Consider the following 23545-nt stretch of genomic DNA (forward strand, 5'->3'; position numbering starts at 1 on the left):
TTTTAAAGATTGATTTATTTTAGAGAAAGAGAGAGAGAGAGAATGAGCAGGAGAGGCAGAGGGAGAGGGAGAGGGGGAGAGAATCCCAAACAGACTCTGCACTGAGCACATGCGGAGCCCAACATGGGGCACAATCCCACGACCCCAAGACCATGAGCCAAGCTGAAACCAAGAGTCAGACGCCCGTCTGACTACAGCACCCAGGCACCCCTAAGCTGAATTCTTTATAGTCTTTGAATCTGATGAATCCTTACACACCATGCAAGCTAGAGTTCCATTTGCAAATGACCCAGGTGAGAACAAAAAATATGTCTATGAAACAGAATATAGTGTGAATCATATCTAATTTTAAATATTTTAATTTATATATTTTCATGATTATAGGTCAATAAGAAATCCTTTTCAGATTTAATTTCATTATAGAATATATTTGATAAGGATACATACAAACAGATTCATCTTTAATACACGTGTCTACTGGTGTCCCACATTTGCTCAGCAGGCTGGCGATGTAATAAACATGCTTCCAAACGTTGTGCTTAATCAGCCACTCTAAACAACCCGCGCCATGGAGTTCAGATAATTCCATTCATTTACTTGCCTAGAACAAGTAGAAATCTTAGTGTTTGTTTTTAAGTCTGTTTATTACTCTTCTATTTTAAAATCTGAGATACATTCCCTAATGTAAACAATAAATTTCAATCTGTCACACAATCAAAATGGGTAAGGCCTTCTTGACAAATGTATGCCACCTCTGTTTTACTCATCAGAATGCGATCTTATTTTGTAGTGTAGGGAGCCATCCATGCACGAAAGACAGGAAAAGAAGCTGCCCTTAGTACCCAGTGGAGCCTCCCAGACTTCTCCCCGCCGCAGGTTTATTGTACACTTAAGAGATACCGTTTCGACTTGGTCTACTTGGTCTTAAAATACAAATATACAATGTCCATAAGCATAAAATAGTAAAGCCTAGCCTTACATCTTTATGATCAATTTCTACAATCCTATACAAGTACAATACCAGATCATGCCAACTCCTATACAGAAGAAGGTGGCTAGATGTCTCCACCACTCTTCTGGGCACGTGAGCGCGGGACAGAAGGGAGTGAAGCGGCTGCCTGCGTTGGGTTAGGCAGACAGCGTCACTGAAACTCTACGGTGCCTGCATACCCTGCTGAAATATTTAAATTAATCTGGAGTACAATCTGCTTAACACAAGAAGAATACAACCCCTTTCCCGTCAGCCTCCCTCCAGGAGGACTGAACGAACCCTTAGAGAATGAAACCAAATAAAGTCACATTTGCATTTCCTGATTCACCTGTGCAAATCAGTCCTCCACGCTCTTCTCCATCGATTTATCCTTTCAGGACCAATTCATCAATAGCGATCACAATTCAGTACCTCATTATCATCATAAATATTTGACTTAGCGAGCTAGATGGGGAAATAGTAAAGCCTATGTACAATATTTTAAAAGGCATTCTGTGACCATTTTTGAAGGGTTCGTAGAAAAGTTACGAAGGATATACCAGTCACTTCTGTTGATGTCACCATAATGTAAACCCTGGCATATTTTTTTTAATATTAAATGTGCACTGTTTTATATACTGTACAACAAAGGAGAACCGTGAACCACTGCTCCGGTGTGACGCTCACTGATTCGCTAAGCTAAGGTAACTGGTAGAGGGAGTGGTTTTCCTGAGGTTTGTCAGAACTTCTCAAACGGAACAGAAATCACAGTGGTGGGGCCTCGCACGAGTCTGTGCCTGCCCCTGTTCTGCTCCCCGCTTCCTGCTGGGACTAAATGACCCGCCACTGCATGATGCTCGTGTCCTTGCCGCCCGTGGAGATGAGGTGGCTATCGCCACAGAGGAAATCGACGTTGGTGACGTGGCTGCTGTGCCCACTGTACACGTGGCTCGGAGCCTGGGGAAGAACGACAGAGAGCGAGCTTAACGCAGAGCGTGCTGCGTGGGGTCGGAAGGTGCTGGAATTCTAACGCTCATTCTTCCCTCACTCAGCAGCTCTCGCCGGCGCACCTGCTTTGTGCACAGGCACCGGAGGGGCGTTCAAACGACACGGAGGCCCTCCCCGTACCCCGACAATCTGGCCTGGTGGGGGGGGGGACAGACACGGGCAGGGCGCTGTCCCGGGCTGGGACACGTTCAGGGCCAGAGCGCTGTAGCGGATGTGGGGCCACCCAGAGGAGGGGTCTACCAGGTGCCACGGGTCGAGGGGGAAGGGCGGGGAAGGGTGTTCTAGGCACTGGTGTTGGCTCAGCTCAGCAGGTGGGGGAAGAAGCGTGAGGCCCACGAAGGAAGCCACGGTAGCAGACAAGCCAGCTCGAAGGGCTCTGTGGAAGGGGGTTCTCCCCGGAGAGCAGCGCGGAGCCCGGAAGAGCTCCAGGGTGGCGGGACGGCGGGGTCAAGTCTGCATGCGTGACTGGCAGGTTCACGGACAGAGCCTGGCCAGTCAATCACCAGACCGCCAGGGGAGGCCAGGACGCATGCGCCACCCGAGGGCGGAGGCCGTGACGCATGCGCCCCCCGAGGGCACAGGCCGTGACGCATGCGCCCTGAGGACAAGGTCCGTGAGGAAGACGTACCCTGAACTGTGAGCAAGGGTAAGAGAACAGGTGCACTTTGCCGAAGTCGTCGCCGGTGGACAGCAGCTTTCTCTCATGGGCCCGACACACGGCATTGATGTCGGTTCCGTCCGAGCCTTCCGGCCACACTCCTAAAATGAAAACCACAGACAGAGCCCTGAAACTCCAGAGACACTAGGCCACGCTGCACAGGGCCCGCCACTGAGCTCTCATGGAGATCAGCTCGCCCGGAGTCCCTGGCTTCGAAGCCGGGGCCAGAGGAGCTCCCAGCCTGCCGGCGATCGTCTCCGCCGGGGCGATTCCCAGATCACCCGTCCCGCCCGAGGGGAGAGCTCCGGCAGACTCTCTGGGCTCCCACGACTTTTGGGGGCCCCTTCCTTCTTGGCTCTACAGCGGAGAGAGTGCCAGAAACCGTGGCTCTGGACACAGTGCCTTTTCTTTATTCCCCCAAAGCATCTGAGTGGAAGCTGGCTAGTCCTCAGCCTACAGTTTCCTAACTTTTTGGGTTTTTTGGGGTAACTCTATATGTGAGTCTCTCCAAAGGAGTGTTTAACCCTGTGTGTGCCTTTCAGGGTTATTTATTTATTTATTTATTTTTAAGATTTTATTTATGTATGAGAGAGAGAGAGTAGCGGGGAGAGGAGCAGAGGGAGAGGGACAAGCAGACTCTGCGCTGAGCGTGGAGCCTGACCTGGGGCTGGATCCCACGACCCTGAGATCATGACTTGAGCCAAAATCAAGAGTCAGACGCTCAGCAGAATTAGCCACCCAGACGCCCCTCAGGTGTTTCTTGGTATCGGCTCTTTGTGGCTGTTGCTTGCCTGGTCTATCCGGCAGGTGTGTCCGCCTGCCATGGATCTGGAGTCTGGTTGGGCGGGCAGTGTCTCCTGATCATTGCTATGGGAAACATTTTGGTTCCAGTAACTTTGGATCTGAGACAGCTGAATGTACATTAGTTTCTCAGCTGGCAGATCTAGAGTGAACCCAGGAGTTCCTAGCATTTATACCAGAAACTGATAAATGCCAGCTCTAAAGAGATTTGTGAAATTTTGACCACCTTATTGACTTAGAGTCTTACATAAAGAGATTATAGGTACTGTCTTTTCTTTTTTATTCTACTAAACTGTCTTAATTTATTTTACACCATTTATAAATATATTCCAATCTCAACTTTAAAGGAAGTGAAAAATTTAGTTAAAGAACCAAAAAAAGTATAATAACTCTAACAAATGATAAAGAAATAGATTGAGTGCCATCTGGCCCATCTAAGAAGTTTGGCACAACCTCAAAGGAGAAGATTCTAGAGCATTATCTCAGGACTTATTTCATACAATAGAAAAGGGTTAAACCTATCTCTCTGGTTCTTGCCTGGCCCCTCCCCTGGGAGCTGCAGGGAGCGTGTCCTTTTAGGGTTCATGTGGCAGCAGAGCAGCTGGACAAAACCAGTGACCATGAGAGTTCATAACTATTAGAGAAATGTTCTAAAAGTGGATACATGTTATGTGTGAACTGAATGAAAGCTGCAGAAAACTTACCAAAGACATGGAACCCCAAAGTGCAGGTGTACGTAGCCCATTCAATGTCTCTCGTAGTTTCCACACTTACGACTTGCTTACAAGCAGAGGGAACCCCTGGAAAAAGCAAATCCAAGTCTGGTGACATCTAAGCCGAAGGCCCCTCTCCTCCCCTGACAAGGTTGGCCCTTACAGCCCTGCCCCGCCAGCGTCAGAGCCATGTGGAGTGGGACCCTTTCCACTTCCCAGCCCCGTGGGAGCCAGGCTCACGACTGCAACTGTGCCTGGGCCCCGGGGCCTCCATGGGCACCACCTCCCATCTATCTCCCTCTTTGGGTCTGTTTCCTGCAGTCTGGCTTCTCTTTCCTTTGACCATCCATGGGTACCTTGCCTTCAAATGCTCACTGTCTCCCTCCCCTGCCCACCCACAGAGCCTTCGAACAGCTCAGCTCTGCCACCTGCTGTTCATGTGAGGCTCCCCAGCCATCCCCCTGCCCACCACCACCACACACCCCTTCAGCCCTGAGTTAGGAGTGGAAGCTCATGGAAACCAGTCATACCCAGGTGATTTGATTGCTCCCCAAATGAGCTCTCACTCCTAGAGTATGAGACCGTGTCTGAGAAGATTGTAGACCCATGGCCTGTTTCTGAAACCCATCCCCCTTCTTCTGCCCTGTGTCAGGCAGGACTTTGGGGAGGGCGGAGAGGGAAGACCAGGTGCCACCTGGCACATGCTAGTTCCCTCTCTCCTCCATCTCCAGCAGCTCTACCTGTCCAGCTCCTCAGCAAGTGGATGGCTGCCTCCCTACCTCCCCACTGGCTCTTGATGCCTACGGCCTCGTATCTGAGCCCACACTTCCTGTCTACAAAATGGGATAAGCCTGGAAGAGCTATGGATAATGACAGAAAATGTATGTAAACTTTTTGGTACTTTTTAGTATTGCACTATTTAGTACCATCCAGCAGGGTGGACACCAGGCCCTCCTCATACCCCACGATCCCCTGTGCTTAGCCCAGAGCTGGGCACACGACAGGTGCTTGACCCACGTGTGAGGAGCCAGTGCTCAGGAAGTACTGGCCTTACTATCCTCAGTGTTCTCAGGTCCTGCCTGGACACAGACACCGCCAGGAGGGGTCCTAGGGGCTGCTGTCCCCCCAGGCAGGAGAGACTTCACTGTGTCTGCCTGCTTGGGATGATGCCTTCACAAGGGTCCCCACTCTCTCCTGCCCCAATTGCCCCCCTCGGGCCTCTCCCTCCAGGATTTGGCATTTTCCTTCTTGGAGTCCCATATCTTCTGCTCCGCAGGGGCCCACGTCAGCCCGAGCCCCCAAGGATCTCAGTGGCGGGAAGGGTCTTAGAGGTGGCCCTGCCCAACTCCCCTGTTTTATAGAAAAGGAAACCAAGGCCTGGAGATGACAGCACGTGCCGAGGCAGTAGGGGAAGTGGGGTTTGCAGGAGACCCCATTTTGGTCTCAGAGTGAACGTTCTATGTGATCCGAACCCAGACAAGCCCTGGGGTGCTACTCACAGTAAAGGATTTCATAGTCTCCAGAATTTGACACGAGGAATTGGGAGTTCACAGACCAGTCCAGGTGAGTAATGAAGCTGGAATGACCCTGGGAGAGAAGAGCAGGATGTGTTTCACATGCCTCGTAAATTCCCGGCACGAGGGACATGGGGTGACCACACACATCCTGAGAAAATGAGAAGAGCGCCTACCGAGCACTTGCCGACACGCGTGTACTTCCTCCCGTTGTCACTGACTCCGTAGATGTAGATGCAGTTGTCATGGGAGCCGATGGCTAAGAAGGTCCCGTCTGCAGAAATATGCAGATGACATTTGTTTTAAAAATAAACACTTATCAATGACAAGGGGTAATGTTAGTGACATCACAGATTTAGAAAAATTAGCCAAATCAGTGACTTAACTCAAAGAGAAGAGTTTGCTTTTCAGGAAGTCCTACGCCACTTCCCAAGCTGTCTTTTGGAAATCCACTCCTGACCAGCTCTCTCCCCTTATTAGCCCCATCCCTGCCACTCCCACATGGAAGGACCGAGACTCATTCCCTCCAGGATGCGGCCACATCGCTCCTTACTGAGCACCAGGCTCTCTCAGACCTCTGCCATACTGTCCTCCCTCCCACCCCCCTGCCCTGCCTGGAAGGTCCCTCCCACCTCACCTCTGCACACACTGTCCTCCCTCCCACCTCCTGCCCTGCCTGGAAGGCCCCTCCTACCTCACCTCTGTGTACACTGTCCTCCCTCCCACCTCCTGCCTTGCCTGGAAGGCCCCTCCTACCTCACCTCTGTGCACACTGTCCTCCCTCCCACCCCTGCCCTACCTGGAAGGCCCTTCCCACCTCTCTTCCAATAGGCCATCAGTTACCATTTTTGCCTAGGTTTCTGGCCTCAGGAAAGCCTAAGGAACGGGGCTTTGGTGCTTGTGTGGAAACACAGGGAAGGAGCTCAATATAACATAAAAGCAGAGCCCGCCTTTGTAGCCAGCGGAGGAACTTGCCAAGTGTGAAGGCAAAGCGGGGAGATCCACGATATACTGGGAAGGAAACAAGGCCTGAGAGACTAATCCAGAGGAGGTCAGACTTTCCTGAGGCCAGGAAGCAAAAGGAAGGAGACAGGAACCGTGTGGGGGGCGGGCACCCTGAGGCACAGAATGGAACACAGAGTAGCGGGGTCTCCGCACACTGGCTCGGGGACTGCGATGCGTCCCTGCTCGCACCGAGCACCAGTGCCTCTGTCCGCAAAGCACGGCAATTTTCACAGCAATTCAGAGGATTCCCTGGACAGTGTTTGTAAAGGTCCCGGTGGTCACTGGCTGTCGTTAGTTGTTAATAAAAGTCCCCCCCCCCCCAACCACTGTCATCAGTTTCCTTCTCCCAAGGTAAGGAGTCCTACAGGAAACAACATGGCCTGACACCATCGGGAAATGGTGTTTCAGGAAGTCCTAGCCTGGGCCAGGTCAAAATAAGGGTGTTGGCAAGGCCAAGTCAGCCTGTCCCATGTGGGAATCCTGGCGGGATGGGGTAAATAGGCCAAGGACAGTGGAGGCCTGGAGAAGGAGACCATCTATGGCTGATGGTTCTCAGGAAGGCCGGAGAGCTCCATGGGAAACCATCCACCCTTGATTCCCCCAACTGACCGGGCCCTGACAATAATGATGATGATGAACACTAAAGGTTAACCATAATTATTATCAAATTATAACAGTCCACATTTATGTAGTGTCCACTAGGTACCATCCTGTATTCACGTATTTCATCCTCATAAACCCTACAGACAGGTAGATATCATGCCCATTTTTCAGGAGAGGAAACTGAGGCACAAGTGGCGAAGTAACTTGCCCAAGGTCACACAGGTTTATGGGAGCTGGGATTCGAACCCAGGCAGTCTGACTCCAGAGCCTGGAGCATTTTGTTGCTGATTCTGCTGCCCCTGTGACACAGATTAAGGGTAAAGCCTGCCACGTGATGTGTCGGCATGCTGGCTTGTATATTCTTAAGCCAATGATCTCAAGATAAGAACTACCTTATCATCTGTTAACTCTTTCTCATAATGGAACCATTTATTATAATTCTGACTGCCCCAGCTCTAGGATTTCGAGTGTTCTAAGTACCTCCTGTAAGTGGGATCATACAATATTCGTCTTTTTGTGTCTGCCTTATTTCACTCAGCATAACGTCCTCAAGAGTCATCTGTGTTATAGCATGTGTTAAAATTTCCTTCTTTTTAAAGACTGAATAATATTCTGTTGAATGGCTATACCATAATTTGCTTATCTATCCATCTACTGATGGACACTGGGGTTGCTTCCACAGTTAAGAATAATTATTATAGAATAATAATGTGATGAACATGGTGTACAAATGCCTCTTTGAGGCAAGGGTCACCTGGTTAATGAAGAAAAGCTCTGAAGCCCGAGAAGCAGAGTTGCTGGTAAGAAGAGCTCTCTGGTCTCCAGGGAATGGCCATGAGTATAACTGACAAGAAATATACTCCCTGAAGGACTCTGCTCATGTCAGCTGGAGCTGATAGATATCTCAGGGCCTTCTAGAAAAGAGGGTGTAGACGAGGGCCTCTTGCACTTCACAGACATTCAGAATCACAAGAAAATGATGCGAAACACATAAAACACATAGAAGAATGCAGAATATTGGCCAGAATTAATAATAAAATATGATACTTAAAACATCAAGAATGAAAGGCATTCTGAGCTGAGTAAGCACCTTCTCAACATCAAAAAAAGGTTCCAAGGTGTCTGGGGGGTTGTCTGTTTAGGGTGAGAAGTGTGAACTTTGCTCGGGCACAAGGAAAACACCCCTGGAAGGGTGCTCCTTCTCTAATGAGACCTGTGGAGATTAAGAACACAGCTCCACCATGAGGTAGAGACTGCTGCCAATCAGCTTAGAAAATAGAGGATTCCTACAGAGCAGTAGCAGCTCAGTCTTGGCCAAGTATTTCCAAGGACAAAACTGCTATTTCCGAGAGCGTTCACATAGCTGAATATCCTGCATATCACAGAAACATAGCATTTCCTAAAACACAAGCATCCAACGACCAGGCCTAAAAGCAAGGGCCCGCCCAGCAGCCATGAGCACTCTTGGCACCCACACTGTCAGGACTCAGCCGCCAAACCCCAGTGGCTTCCACTGGCCCGTGATGAGAAAACTGAGCAAATATACGTCAGTTCACAATGGCACCCAACCCACCAACACCAACTGCTTACTGTTAAGGAGTACAGAGAACAAATTCACTATCTTGGAAATTGGTATATAAAGCAAAAGAAATCAGGCAGGGGCGCCTGGGTGGTGTAATCAGTTAAGCATCCAACTCTCGGTTTCAGCTCAGGTTGTGATCTCAGGGTTGTGAGATCGAGCCCTGCATCAGGCTCCACGCTTAGCACAGTCTGCTTAAGACTCTCTCCCTCTCCCTCTGCCCTTCCCTGCTGCTTGCTCTCTTTCTCTCTCTCAAATAAATAAATCTTAAAAAAAAATCAGGCATTTATCTTGACTTTCCTTAATGAATGCTACCATGCTATTGGATAACAAAGTAGATGATTAGCAGTTTTTCTTTATAGAAATAGGATATCTAATAAGTGAAGAAGAAAATCTAACATTGGCAAACCACTCATTTGTAGTCCCTCGTGAATCTGGGCATTGGGCACCAACAGCTACTAATATCACCAAAAGTGAGAGAAGCAGATGTGAGTCTCTGGTAGCTGGAAGACAGCAATACATGCAGACCCTGAATGGGATCCAGCCTCTAGATGCAAACATCACATCAGAGGGAGTCCAGGGGACAGAGGAACATGTTAAAGGATACCACGGGGATGCACTCAGCAAAATCCAGAGTGGAGAAAACACTACGGGGGAAAATGAGCCTGTTCCTTCAACAAGTAAGTGAACAGTGCACACAAGAGAGAGTGGGGAAGGGGGTGGGGGAGGGAGGGAGAGAACAAGCACAAGGAATGATGGATTAAACGGGACTTCAGAGATATATCAGATAATTACCACAGGACAGCCTTTTTTGGATCCCAATTGAAACTGTTAAAAACAAGTCAAGTGAAGGGCGCCTGGGTGGCTCAGTGGTTAAGCGTCTGCCTTCGGCTCAGGTCATGATCCCAGGGTCCTGGGATCGAGTCCCGCATCGGGTTCCCTGCTCGGCAGGAAGCCTGCTTCTCCCTCTCCCACTCCCCCTGCTTGTGTTCCTGCTCTCGCTGTCTCTCTCTCTGTCAAATAAATAAATAAAATCTTAAAAAAAAAAAAAGTCAAGTGAAAATTTGAATACTGACTATGCGAATACCTGATGATATTAAGAAGTTAATGCTATTTGGGCTGAGGAGGTGACAGTGACACTGTGGCTATATTAAAAATAAGCGGGCAGGGCTTCCAGCGGTGGCCCAGTGAGCCCGGTGAATCCTCTCCCCATAAAGCAATGAAAAAGATGTACAAAACTGACAAAAATAACCACTTCCGCACTCTGGAAATTGATCAAAGACGTAAATCCATCTGAGAAGTGTTTATACTTAAAAAGCTGCTGAATTCGGGATGAGGACAGTAGGAGTCCCCGGTGCGCTCGCCCGGGGCTGCGCTCTCCCCTCCCACCGGCTCGGCGGGCTCAGAGGGTGCGGCCGGGCAGAGCCGGCTGTGGGCGCCAGCGGCTTTGTTTCCGTGGTCAGGCGGCTCACTCCACACAAAGCCCTGGGCGACGCCTATGCCCACCCAGCAGCGTTGTGGACAGAAGTGATGATCTCCAGGGCGGGTGAGCAGAGAGGGCCCTTGGCTCCAGCAGCCCGCGGTCACGGTGGAGGCCGGAGCGCGCCCACTCCTGGTGATGGGAGGCTAGGCACGTGCGTGCGCGCGCACGCGGGGGGCAGGCAGGAGAGGAGCCCGGCTACCCAGACGCTCGTGGCCACGCTGAGGTTGCACGCATGCCCAGGGAGGATGCCACAGGGCCCGCGGCAGCAGAAGCCGGGCAGCCCCGGAACCGGCCTGAACGCCGGCCGCGCCCTTCTACCTGCACACGCGTCCGCCGGCACAGGATGCAAGCCTTCCTGGCTGGAGGTGTTTGAGCGCAACTCTGTCCCGTCCTCCATCCAAAATGCATGAAGTCAAACCGAGAGAGCCGAAGAGAGAAACTAACCGGTTCCACGGGACCAGTTGGAGATTTCAGTCCTTCCCTCTCAGCAGCTGCTAGACCAGCCAGAGTAGCGGCAAGGACACAGATGACTCGAACAACACATCAGTCAGCTCTGAACACTGTCCACCAACTTGTCCCAGCCGACCAATCGAGAACACTGCACCCAAGAGCGCACGACGCACATTCTCCGCAAGCACACCCAGGACATCGTCTGGGATAGACCACGTGCCAGGCTATAAAAACAAGTCTCGATGTAAACGTGATTAAAGTCATACAAAATACATTCTAGGCCACAATGGAGGTGAGTTAAACAACAACAGGAGGAAATATGGGAAATCCCCCAAATATTTGGAAATTAAACAATACGTATGTAAATAACCCATGGGCCAAAGAAGAAATCATTAAGGAAATTAGGAAATATTTTGAATGGAATGGAAATGAAAACACAATATATCAAAATTTATGGGATGTGACTGAAACAGTGCTCAAGGGGAATTTTTTTTTTTTTTTTGAGAGGGGGGGGGAAAAAAGGGGGGGGTGGGGGCAGAGGGAGAGGGAGAGAATCTCAAGCAGGCTCCATGCTATGGGGTAACCCTGAGATCATGACCTGAGCCAAAATCAAGAGTTGGACGCTTAACCAACTGAGCCACCCAGACACCCCTCGAGGGGAAATTTATAGTTTTACACATCTCTACCAGAAAAGAAAGGTCTCCAATAAGTAACCTAAACTTCAAGAGCAAGCTAAATATTAATCAAGCAGGGGAAGGGAAATAAATAAAGATCAGAACAGAAAAGAAAAAAAAGAAAAAGGAAAATCAATGAAAACAAAAGTTGGTTCTTTGAAAAGATCAACAAAATTGACAAACCTTTAGCCAGACTGACCAAGAGGAAAAGAGAAGAGACAGAGTTTCCAGAATCAAGAATGAACGAGGAGACCTCACTGCTGACCTCAGAAAAATTAAAAGGATTATAAGCAAATATTATGAATGATTTAATGCCAACCAAGTAGACAACTTAGCAGAAATGGACAATTTACCAAACTAACTCAAGAAGAATAAACACTCTGAATAGATCTACAACAAGAAACTGCATTAGTAATTAAAAACCCTCCCACAAGGAAAAGATGGCTCACTAAATTTACATGAATTCTACCAAATATTTAATGAAGAAATAGTATCAATCCTTAAGAAACTCTTTCAGAAAATAAGCAAGGAAGGAACACCTCCCAACTTACTCTGCAACAGTACTCTCATAACTATGCCACACAAAACTATCACAGGAAAAGAGAACTACAGATTGATATCCCTCAGGAACAGGGACGAAAAAAATCCTTAATATTAACAAATGGAATCCAGTGATATATAAAAAGGATTGATACACCATGACCAAGTGGGATTTGTCCCAGGAATGCAAAGTTGGGTTAACATCTGAAAATTAATAGACCATATTAATAAAATGAAGGATAAAAAAAAAATCTGCTTTTGGCTCAGGTCATGATCTCAGGGTCCTGGGATCGGCCCCACATTGGGCTCCCTGCTCAGCCAGGAGCCTGCTTCTCCCTCTCCCACTCCCCCTGCTCGTGTTCCTTCTCTCGCTGTCAAATAAATAAATAAAATCTTGTTAAAAAAAATCACTTGATCATCTTAATAAATATATTTGACCAAAAAAAAAGCATTTGACAAAATCCAACAGCCATTCATGCTGAAAACCCTAAACAAATTAGGAATAGAAAGGACCTTCCTCATCATGCTAAAAGGGCACTAACATCATACTTAATGGTGTATGACTGAATGCTTTTCCTCCTAAGACTGTGAGCAAGGCAAGGATGCATTCTTGCCACTTCTGTCCAACACTGTCCTGGAGGTTCTACCTAATGCAAGAGAGAAGAAATAATTAAAGGCACCCAGATTGGAAAGGAAGAAATAAAACAGTCTTTATTTGCAGATGACATGATCCTGTAGGAAGAAAATCCCAAGGATTTTACACACACACACACACACACACACACAACTACTAAGACCAATAAAAGAGTTTAGAAAGGACATAGGATATAAGATCCATGTGCAAAAATTGATTTTATTTCTCTATGGTAGCAACCAACATTCTGAAAATAAAGTCAAGATAATTCCATTGCCAATGGCATAAAGAGAACTGACTTAGGAACAAACTTGACAAAGGAAGTGTGACTTGTGCACCAAAAACTATGAAACATTGCTGAGAAAAATGGCAGGAGACCTAAATAAACGGACAGATATTCTGTGTTCAAAGAGCAAAAGACTCAGCATGGCCAAGCCATCAAATCTCCCTGTATCAATCTACAAGTTCAACATTAAATCCCTATTAAAATCCTGGCAGGCTTTTTAAAATTAGAAATGGACAAGCTGGTCATAAAATTTATGTACAAATGGTGAGGACCTAAAGTAGTCAAAACAGCTCTGAAAAGGAACCGCAAAGTTGGAGGAGTTAGACTATTCATCTTTGAAACTCACTCTGAACTCCCAGTAATCCAGACTGCATGGTGCTGGCACAGGGATGGACATCTAGGTGAATGGGACAGAACTGAGAATCCAAAAATAGCCCTTTTTATTTTACGGGTCAACTGGTTTGTGACAATAGTGTCAAGATTATCTGATAGGGAAAGGGCTGTCTTTTGAATGAATGATGCTGGGACAAGCGGATAATCTACATGCAGAACAAATCAAACTTTCACCCCTTGCAATACACAAGAATCACCTGGAGGTAAGGGCTAAAACAATCACCAATTTTTTTTTTTTTTAAAGAGGGAGAAAGGGGGGCGCCTGGGTGGCTCAGTCATTAAGCGGCTGCCTTCGGTTCGGGTCATGATCCCAGAGTCCTGGGATCGAGCCCTGCATCGGGCTCCCTGCTCGGCGGGAAGCCTGCTTCTCCCTCTCCCACTCCCCCGCTTGTGTTCCTGCTCTCGCTGTCTCTGTCTCTGTCAAATAAATAAATAAAATCTTAAAAAAAAAAAAAATCTAAAGAGGGAGAAAGAAGCAGGGGAGGGGCAGAGGGAGAGAGAGAGAATCTCAAGTGGACTCCACGCTGAGCATGGAGCCTGACGTGGGACTCGATCCCAAAACCCTGAGATCATGACCTGAGCCAAAACCAAGAGTCAGACACTTAACCAACTGAGCCACCCAGGCGCCCCAACAATCACCTTTCTGAAAGGAAGCAGAGGGGAGAAGCTTCATGACTTGGGTGCGACGCTAAATGCATGATCCATCAAAGAAAAACCTGAGAAACTGGACTTCATCAAAATGGAAAGCTTTTGCTTCAAAAGAAGATGAAAAGATAAGCCACACCCTGGGAGAAAACATTTGCAACTCACATAGCTGGTAAAGAACTTATACACAGACTATAGAAAGCGCTCTTACAACTCAAGAGTAAGACAGAAAACCTAACTAGAAAACAGGCAAAATACCTGAAAAGGTATTTCACCAAAGATACAGGAGTGATCGACAGGCACAGGCAAACAGGCCCAGCATCTCTTACGGCTGCAGGGGAGGTGCAGGTTAAAACCACAGCAGGATACGACTCCACTGCTACCAGAAAGGCCGTCATAAAAGAGGCAGGTAATAACGAGTGTTGGTAGAAACGCAGAGAAAAACCAGAACCCTCACATGTTGCTGGTGGGAATGCGAGACTGTGCAGCCTCTCTGGCAAGCAGGTTGGCACCGTTTCATAAAATGTTACACACAGCTTTACCATACAATCCATCAGTCCTACTCCTAAGAATGTACCTAGGAGAAATGAAAACAAATGACCACAAAGAGACCTATAAGTGAATGTTTCCAGTGGCGCTCTTCGTAATAGCCAGAAACCAGAAACAACCCCCATGACCACTGAGTGATGAACGGATAAACACAGCGAGGTACATCCACAAAGCGGAATCCTATCTAGCAGTTAAAATGGAATCAACTACGGATACATGCATAATAACCTGAATTAGTCTCAAAAAACAGTATTCCAGGTAAAAGAGGTCACATGCAACAGGCTCCGTAGTATATGATTCCATTGATATGGAATGTCCGGAAAAGGCAGTTTATAGGACAGCAGATCAGTGGTTGCCGAAGGCTGAGGGGTGGGAGTAGAGCTTAATCACTAAGGGGCAGGGAGGGAACTTTTGGGGGTGATGGAAAGGTTCTCGAATTGATTTGTCATGATGGCTATACATGGCATGAATTCACTCAGTCACTGAGAGTCCATTTATAATGGGGAAAGTATTGTATGTAAATTACTCCTAAATAAAGCTGTTAAAAAATAAAGAGGCCTCATCTTTTTAAGATCTGGACAGTAATATTAACAGATGAAGGGTTAAGTTCTGGGAAGTGCTTCGGAGGGGTGGGGTGGGGGGGCTCTGGATGAGCCAGATCGGCTAAGCGTCTGTATTTCTGCAGCTGGGTGATGAATACATGGGGATTCATTATGCAAATCAGTCTCATTTTGTCTATGTCTGACAGTTAGATGCAGTATAGTTTGGCTCCGCCCAGGAGGCTTGTGAGATTTCTTCCTTAAAAGACATCTACACAGGATTTCATAACCGTCATAACTGTATGGCGAGCAAACAGCAGCTCTCACCCACCCGGTGAGTAACGCATGACGGACAGCTGTTCGTTTCCATCCGTGTGAACAGTGACCAAGTCTTTTGTTTCCGTGTCAAACACAAACCACCTGTTGTGAAAACGAGAAAAAGCACGGTAAGTTGTTTGGTGAGAAAATAAAGGGAGCCTAGTACACTTAACAGTAACTATTAAAAACTATTCCTCTCGGGGCTTAAGAAATACTCTGTGTTGGCTTAACAAGAATGCTTATTCCCGGCTCTTCCTTAAGGAAAAGTTCCTTCATATGAGCATTTCCTAAAGAAAGAAGCAGCATGCTGGCTTCCCTTGGAAATGATTTGGTTCCCGTGTGGTGATGGGGTCCTCGGTGTTTGAGTTTTGTCACTTACGTGTCAAAGGACAGGAAGCCCTAAGGCCGGGCCCGTGGCCAAAGGAGGCTGCAGGGGCTGCCTGCACGGTTTTACCCAGAGATCTGGCCCCAGAGCAGCGGGGTGGGTCCCAGGGGGTGAGCTGGGACAGCCCTGGGGTGTCTAGCCTGCTGAGAATGATGCTGGCGGCGCCAGCCAGGGGAAAGCCAGGGTGGAGAGAGAGGTGGGAGGGCGGCCACAGGACTGGTCTGGGCTCCGTGTCCTCGATTATAAAATGGGAATAAGGGCCAAGTCCACCGAGGAGGCCCAGTGTTAAAGCAAACTCTAAGGGATACAGATGTGCTTCGTATCTGCCGGCAAGGACACGGTACTCGGTATGTGTACTCTCCGGCCTGTGTGTTTGCAGGTGGTGGCAGGAAGAGGACTCCAGGGTTTTCAGGGATGAAAAGGCCTGGGGGTGCCCTGCTGTGGCAGCTTCAGACCCAGGGGAGCCCAGACGGTGTACATTCCACGGACACGGCCAGTGAGCACTGCTAGTTTCCCCACGGCCCACTTCATGGGACTCGCTGGCCCCTGAAATTTGGATTTGGCTTCTCGACTTGTGTCTTCAACAACCATTTACCTTTAACATGCTACTGAACGCGAACAGAGGCCAGAACATAAGAAGCAGAGAGGCGGGGGCTGATCGGGCTATGCTCCGAAGCCCCACGAACAGCCCCATCCAGAGCTAAGGCTGGTGCGAGGACCAGAGATATGGGAGGCATACATGGAGGGAAGGACTCTCTTCCACCCATGGGACCTTGTGTGTGATTCTGAGCATCCTGGCATGGTCCCCAGGCCCTGTCCTACTGTGCGTAGTCAGCAAGTGGGTCTGGTCATCACTGGCTGTCAGCCATTCATCAGAGCCTGCTGAGTCTGAAGCTTCCACTGTCCCCGGGAGAGTTACAAGGAAGGTGTGTGTGTGTGTGCGTGTGTGTGTGTGCATGTGTGTGTGGACATGCACACACGGCAAAACATCTTCATGAAGAATTCTGTTGGGTATGAGGTGCCCAACTCTTAAGATACTGTGACCTGTGACTTATAAATGGTTCCTCTTTTCTTATACATAAACCACAGGCAACACAACAGAGTCTAAATGGTTTGCTTTTCAGAGAGGAAGGATGGGAGGAAATCACCAAAAATATCTGAATTAAACCGCAACAAGCATAAAGGTACTATGACAAACAGTATAAAAGTGCAAAATGTACAAAAGAGTGATCACCAGAGCCATCAACACCGAGTGCCAGGCCACCCCGGAAAACACCTCACACGCCATCTCCTTCAGTCATCAGCACCCTGTGTCTAGGCGGATGATACTGTCTCGGTTTAAGAAGTGAAACAACTCAGGCTGTCTAGCCGGCTTGGAGACACACAGCTGCCGAGGGGCGGAGTGGGGATTCAAGTGCAGGCCTACTGCCTGGCCTATTGGAGGCGCTTGGTAAGTAAGTGTTAGCGGAATCTGAGCACGAGGCTCGGGATCCGGGCAGTTTCTAAAATTTCGAAAGGGCAGCAGGATAAGCATTTTTAAATCCTCGGCGCTTTGAAATGCTTTCTCGCCCGATTCCAAAGCTGAGGCTCCTCCCACAGCCTGAAGATCAGGGCTTGGGGAGCTGCACAATCCCCCAAAACTGTAGGTAGGCCAGGTGTGTGTGTGTGTGTGTGTGTGTGTGTGTGTGTGTGTGTGTGTGGGCGCGCCTGCATGCACGTGCACGTCTGTGCGTGGGCGGGTGGAGCGGCTTTTCTAGAAGGGTCTATATCTTTGTCAGATTTTCCCACAGTCCCGAATGCGAAGGACCGCTGTCTTCCGTGTTAGTTTTGAGTTCTGGCTTAATTCTCGGTAAGGGGCTAGAAGCCGAGCGGGGCAGGAGGAGCGACCCCGCGCCTGCCCCTGGGGAAACACAGACCTCAGTGCTGACACGGACTCACCTCCCAGTCAGTGTTCCAACTGCAACCACAGACCCTGAAGGATGAAAACCAGAAGACTGAGCTGGATCCTAAAACATTTTAAAGGAAGTGTAAATTGATGGCCAGACACAGTGCTACCACAGAAAACACACAAGCACAGCTGTTCCAAAGGGGCTACGTGCCCCATTTAAACCAACAAGGCTCTTTTCTCTCCAAGAGAGGAAAACGTTTTCCTACTCGGGCGAAGGTCACGTGTCCGTCATACTAAATGGTGATCCCTTTAGAGGTTTTTCTCTTTCTGTCTATTTAATATCTTTTCATACCTACAGGAATCAGATGACAGACCAGCAAGTAAATGCTCTTCCTCCCAGTTTTGGGAGCCCCTTCGGTTGACCCCCATGCTGAATGGTCAGCCTGCCGAATGGTGTGCTTGATGCACGTGGAAATAGGACCACTGTGCCCAATGCGAGTGGTAACACTGCATGACAGCCCCCCGGGCACACGCAGCACCCTCGGCAGGCCTGGAAGGATCTCGAGACGAGTAAGGCATGTTCAGGTTTGGATCTAGTGTTCATTACTAACGTGTCCGTCACTAACTCTGACACAAGGTGGAATGGGATGGACGACAGAGGGAAAAGCAAGCCGTCAAGTCACAGGAAAGGGAGAGCTAGAGGAAGCTTGACAGGGAGGCTGGGCGGAGACTTCCTGGTGCCGAGACCCTTGGAATCAGGCCTTCTGGTCCAGGAAGGATCAGGGGTGGAAAAGGTCGGAGCGGACACTCCACTCAGTATTTTCTTGGATCAGGTGTTACGGGGACAACAGTGTGATCAAAGAGGTCGAAGTGACCCAGAGTGGGGCATATTCAAGGAACGGCGGGTAGAGAGGGTGTTACAAGGTAGAATGTCCCGGTGGGTTGGAAGGCGTGCAGACGACACGAATAATGTAGGCTGTGCCACCATGGTCAGGGCCGAGATCACCGGAAACAAGAACACAGTGACATGATTGGGGCACCTGGCTGGCTCAGGAGGCGGAGCGTGGGACTCTTGATCTCAGCGTTGTGAGTTCGAGCCCCATGTTGGGAATAGAGAGGACTTAAAAAATAATAAAATCTTTAAAAAAAAAAAAGTGTGATATGATTGAATCTGTGTTTTAGATAGAAGATCCCTTGGTGGAACTGCTTAGAACGGACCAAAGTGGAAGGGGATTGGTGACAGGGAGACTGAGAAAGAAGTACCCGTGGGAATGGAAATAGAAAGGCATCGAGACACTACTGGGTAAACTAAAATAATAAGACACCAGAAGCCTTAAGGTACTGATTCTGTTCTCGGCAATGCTTTCTTCAAGGTGGGAGCTGTGACTAAGCTCAGGGCTGCCGCTGAGACCCAGAGAGAAATCACCTCTACCTGATGTTTACCGTGTCATTAATTCACTCAGGCTCTTAACATTTGCCAGACGAAGACACTGAGGCACAGGGAGCTTCCTGCCCAAAGCCACATGGCCAGTGGGTTAAGGAGCGAGGACTTAACCACAGATCTTTCCAGTGCCTGGTTCTGAGCCCCTTCGCTTCTGTCAGGCTGAGGGATGACCAGTCAGAGGAGGGGGATGGAGCCTCTGGAGTTGCTTTCAGGGGGGCTGCGCCAAGGAGCAGTAGGGGAGGCCGCCCTCCTGGATGCCAATGCCCCTGTGTCCCCCCCATCTGTTCCTCCAAGCCCCCCAGGGGGACAGGTCCAACACAGGGACACCGCTTCCTTCAGCCCGTCCTTCTGCCTGGGCCGCACCCACTCTTCCCTCTGAGCGGCTCGGGCCTTGTCGCCTCAGTGCTCAGCTCTACCAGGGATGGTCAGCTCTAGACCCTTGGTGACCTTCTTGGGGGATAAAGGGCAAGGGGGCTGAAATGCAGATCCGGCATGCCAGGAAGTGCCGGGACCTCTGTGGGGGCTGCGAGGAGGAGTGGGGGCTACAGAGGGGCTGCCCCTGTCACGGGGCGGGACATGTTACCAAGGGCAGAGGCTATACACACAGGACGTACTGTACTTTAGACTCAGTGCAGTACATGTGGGGGAAGACTGTGGCTTGGGGAAGCAGACTGAGCTGGGTGTAAGCGCTGGCTCTGTCACTTGCTGACCTAGCGACCATGGCCAGCTAGCTGACTTGGCTAAGCCTCAGTTTCCAATCCAGTAACATGGTACCCTGGGTGCTGCCAGGATTACGGCTCGTACGTGCCCAGCGCCCGGTACTAGTAACTACATCGCTGCTGGCCCCATGCCGGCAGGACAAGGACGTCCCAGCACTCCAGTACATAATCAGAGTTCCTTCTGTGAGGATCACAGCGATGCCCACTGGAAAACTGAAGCAATTGTAGAGATAAATTACGCTGGATGCGTAAATTCTCATTCCAGAGGCGCACTGTAAATGGTGCACAGGCTCACGGCAGGGGCTGCTGAGCATGGAAGCCAGTGAAGGAACTCTGCACTCAGGAGACCCCAACACCAACTCCATAAGGCTAGCCTGCTGTTGAAAACTTCACTAGCAAACTTCAGGATGACATGGATGGGACCACTTCAGGCCATGTTTAAAACAATGCCGACCGAATGAGGTAACTGGGTGACGTTTACTTTGGGACAATCTTTACTTTGGGACTATCAATTGCATGCAAAAACATAAACGAACGTGTTCCAGATGAACTTTTATAAGAAAAACGCCATGTAATGTGCATGTCTACCTCTATTATTTTGTCCCAGATGGGCCGGTGACCAACAGCGTCCCAGAGAGTGGCGTGCCTGTCATGCCCACAAGTCAAGAACTGAGGTTTTGAGGCGTGGATGGCCAGTCCCCAGAGCTCATCAGTGTGACCCTGCAAAGGACCAAGACAGATGAAGCTCTCTGAAACATTCCAGTCAACACTCGGGGAGTCTCGGGGGCGGGGTGCCCACGGCATCTGCATGCTTTCGATTGCCCTCCTCGGTTTCCCTTCCCGCCAACTTAAGCCATGACAGCAAATGAAACTCTGACGCTAAGGAAGGTTATGTTGGTATAAAACAAAGGATTCATCTCTTTGTAATGCTTTCTGATATTCTGATATCGCATCAAATGAAAGTGCTCAGTGGGCTGGCTGGGCTGGAGCATACCTGAGTGATGGGTGTGAAGTCCCCTGACAGAGTGCCCTGCAGAACAAAGTTTCTAGTTGTGCCTATCAAGATCATGTCACCCTTCCCCTCGGCCACTGTCCGGATTGGGCCAAACTGTTCTGGAATCTGCATTGAAAAGAAAGCATCAAAAATGTCCTTAAATATTAGCTCCACCATTCCAAATATGTGTTTATATACCATGATGACAGTTCCCTCCCTCCCTCGCCGCACCCGCCCCCCATAACATGGAGAGATAGAAAGGTCCACGGCCAGGACCCCACATCTGACTTTTAAACTCTAAACACGTATGTACCTTAAAACAATCGGCAAGTGTAAGGTCGTTAAAAAAAAAACAATAAAAAATGAAGTGTCTTTTTCTTGATAGGATTAAAAAATAAGAAATAACACTGGTTAGTTTACTCTTTTCTTCTTGTGGCTTTGGACAGCAGCAGCAGGTAAAATTTGGAAAGCCAAGAATAACAAGGCATAAGAAGAGTTCCTAAAATTTACTGTAACTTAAACTGGTAGATTCTTTGGCAACTTCACACGACTTAGTTTTGAAATCCACTGTTCATATCGGTAAACATATGGAATTACCTAAATTTTAAGACAAAGAATTTCAAAATGTGCCAGCCAAGAACAATTTGCTGTGATAAGATAAACAGAGGTTCTTGTACTTTATAAAGGAACAGACTGCAGCTAGACCCCGCTGGGGGACTCTGGGCACTCCAGTTCTAGAAAGGAAAGAAGCTGCCTGCTCTCTACAAATTTTCCACCTCCAGTGTGGTCTGTTGGCACAGATTTGGGAAAAGGTGAAGATAATTCGTGCTAAGGAAGAGGAAGGTATGGATGCTTAAAAAAATGACAAGTACTGTCTATGAAACTGGATGAGGCTTTGAAGCCTCTGTTGCAGTTATGATTTTTTTTTTTAAGATTTTATTTATTTATTTGACAGGGAGAGACACAGCGAGAGAGGGAACACAAGCAGGGGGAGTGGGAGAGGGAGAAGCAGGCTTCCCGTCGAGCAGGGAGCCCGATGTGGGACTCAATCCCAGGACCCTGGGATCATGATCTGAGCCGAAGGCAGACGCTTAACGACTGAGCCACCCAGGTGCCCGCAGTTATGATTTAACATGGGTGCCTGTTCAGCCCAATGCTGGTCAAATCTTAGGATAAAGAATGGCATCACAATTAAAATCCCCATGAACAGGGAAGCGATTTCCAAACCTCACCCAGCGGCCTTCCTTTATTAAGAGCAATAACCAACAGAACCATATCTCATACTGCTAAAGCACTGGGCCATGCTGCTCTCCGACAGAATGGGCTACAGGATGTAACGTGTTGTGTGTGTTGTACACATCTGACTCAGAAGCTGGAGAAGGTCTATAATGTGTCCACTCGACGCTAGGGATGAAGACCACCAGCCATCACACTAATGCCCACCTTGATGTCTGTCTGCTCCTAACTCCCTGGGGCCTGGGGGAGAGAGTTCAGTGAGTGTGTATGAGACAGATTAAACTTCTTGCCTGTGGTTTCTACTGGTGTGCAGGGTAATAAGGCAGTAAAATAGATACCAAAAGGAGATAGAGCTTGAGAGACTATGTTGGCATTCAGCCATGTACAAGATAAATACTCAGTAAATGTTAGTTCCAGGTGGTAATGTCCCTAAAGTCACACCTGGAAATTAAAGTGGAAAAAGAATAAAGATTTTTTTTTATTTAAAAGATTTTATTTATTTGTTTGGAGGGGGAGCATGAGCAGGGGGAGGGGTGGGGGGGAGAGGAAGAGGGAGAAGCAGACTCCCTGCTGGACATAGAACTCAATGCTAGGACTCTGAGATCATGACCTGAGCCGAAGGCAGATGCTCAATGGACTGAGCCACCCAGGTGCCCCAAGAAGAAAGATTTGAATGAAAAATCAAAATGTGGATAATATTCCCTTGGAAAAGTGAGACTGTTCTCTTATAAAGATATTCTAAATGTGAAATATGTTACAACCTAAAATTTTACAAACCTAATTCCATTTTGGTAATTACACTTAAACCGCTTCCAATGATTTTAATAAAATGTTACCCTATTTAACAAAATTTTATCTAAACTATTTTCAAAATGGTAAGCTGAAGATTTCAAACTAACAAGGAAACTGGTTAGTTTAACAGTTTTAGGAGGTTCAAAATGAATTTTGGGGAAAAAAAAAGAATTTCGATAATGCTGTTTGCTTTATCTTACCTCAGTTTTATGAAGTTTCTGATAGTTTCCATTCCAAGAAATGAGCTTGCGGTCCTTCCCTCCTCCTGACACCAGCGTGCCATCCCTTAACATACAAAGTGCAAAAATGCCACCCTCGTGGGCCCCTTGAACAGCGTAGCTTATCCGATTCGTACCTAAACACACCAAGAAAACCATCCTCAGGATGTTATCAAAAGGCTCGCCTCTGTCCATCCCATTTCACTTTGGTTCTAAAAATGTGATCTTGTCGGTTAGGACATCTCTGCAGCGTGAATCTACAAAGGACACAATTTCTAGAAGCTCACGCAGCAGCAGACAAGCATGCCCTGGGTTACTTTATGATGCAGGAGGACATGCTCACAGGAAGCCGAGGATGGAGAGAGCATGGCGGGACTACACACGGTGAAGAACAGGGGCTTGAGTTCACATCCTTGACAAGTGACTTCACTGCCCTACACCTCGGTTTCCCCTTTGTCGGTAATGGGGCTCCTGCTTATCCTGCAGGATCCTGCTAAGGGTGAAATG

The 23545-nt window shown here is 48.4% G+C and overlaps 1 protein-coding gene across 2 annotated transcripts in view; it reads right to left on the reverse strand.

Annotated features, from left to right (window-relative positions):
* Positions 1 to 339: 339 nt before the first annotated feature.
* EML1 (EMAP like 1) overlaps positions 340 to 23545 on the reverse strand; it is a 79369-nt gene continuing 56163 nt past the window's right edge. For both annotated transcript variants that reach the window (XM_044918354.1, XM_044918353.1), the window contains 10 exons: positions 23021 to 23175; positions 20793 to 20918; positions 20387 to 20518; positions 17686 to 17753; positions 15376 to 15464; positions 5841 to 5938; positions 5650 to 5737; positions 4142 to 4237; positions 2607 to 2737; positions 340 to 1927 (listed from right to left, as the gene is read on the reverse strand). In XM_044918354.1, coding sequence (XP_044774289.1) covers positions 1802 to 1927; positions 2607 to 2737; positions 4142 to 4237; positions 5650 to 5737; positions 5841 to 5938; positions 15376 to 15464; positions 17686 to 17753; positions 20387 to 20518; positions 20793 to 20918; positions 23021 to 23175 — 1109 coding nt within the window. In that variant the 3' untranslated portion in view covers positions 340 to 1801. The remainder of the gene's footprint in view (positions 1928 to 2606; positions 2738 to 4141; positions 4238 to 5649; positions 5738 to 5840; positions 5939 to 15375; positions 15465 to 17685; positions 17754 to 20386; positions 20519 to 20792; positions 20919 to 23020; positions 23176 to 23545) is intronic.

The sequence above is a fragment of the Neomonachus schauinslandi genome, chromosome 9 (assembly GCF_002201575.2).
Source record: "Neomonachus schauinslandi chromosome 9, ASM220157v2, whole genome shotgun sequence".
Taxonomy (NCBI): Eukaryota; Metazoa; Chordata; class Mammalia; order Carnivora; family Phocidae; genus Neomonachus; species Neomonachus schauinslandi.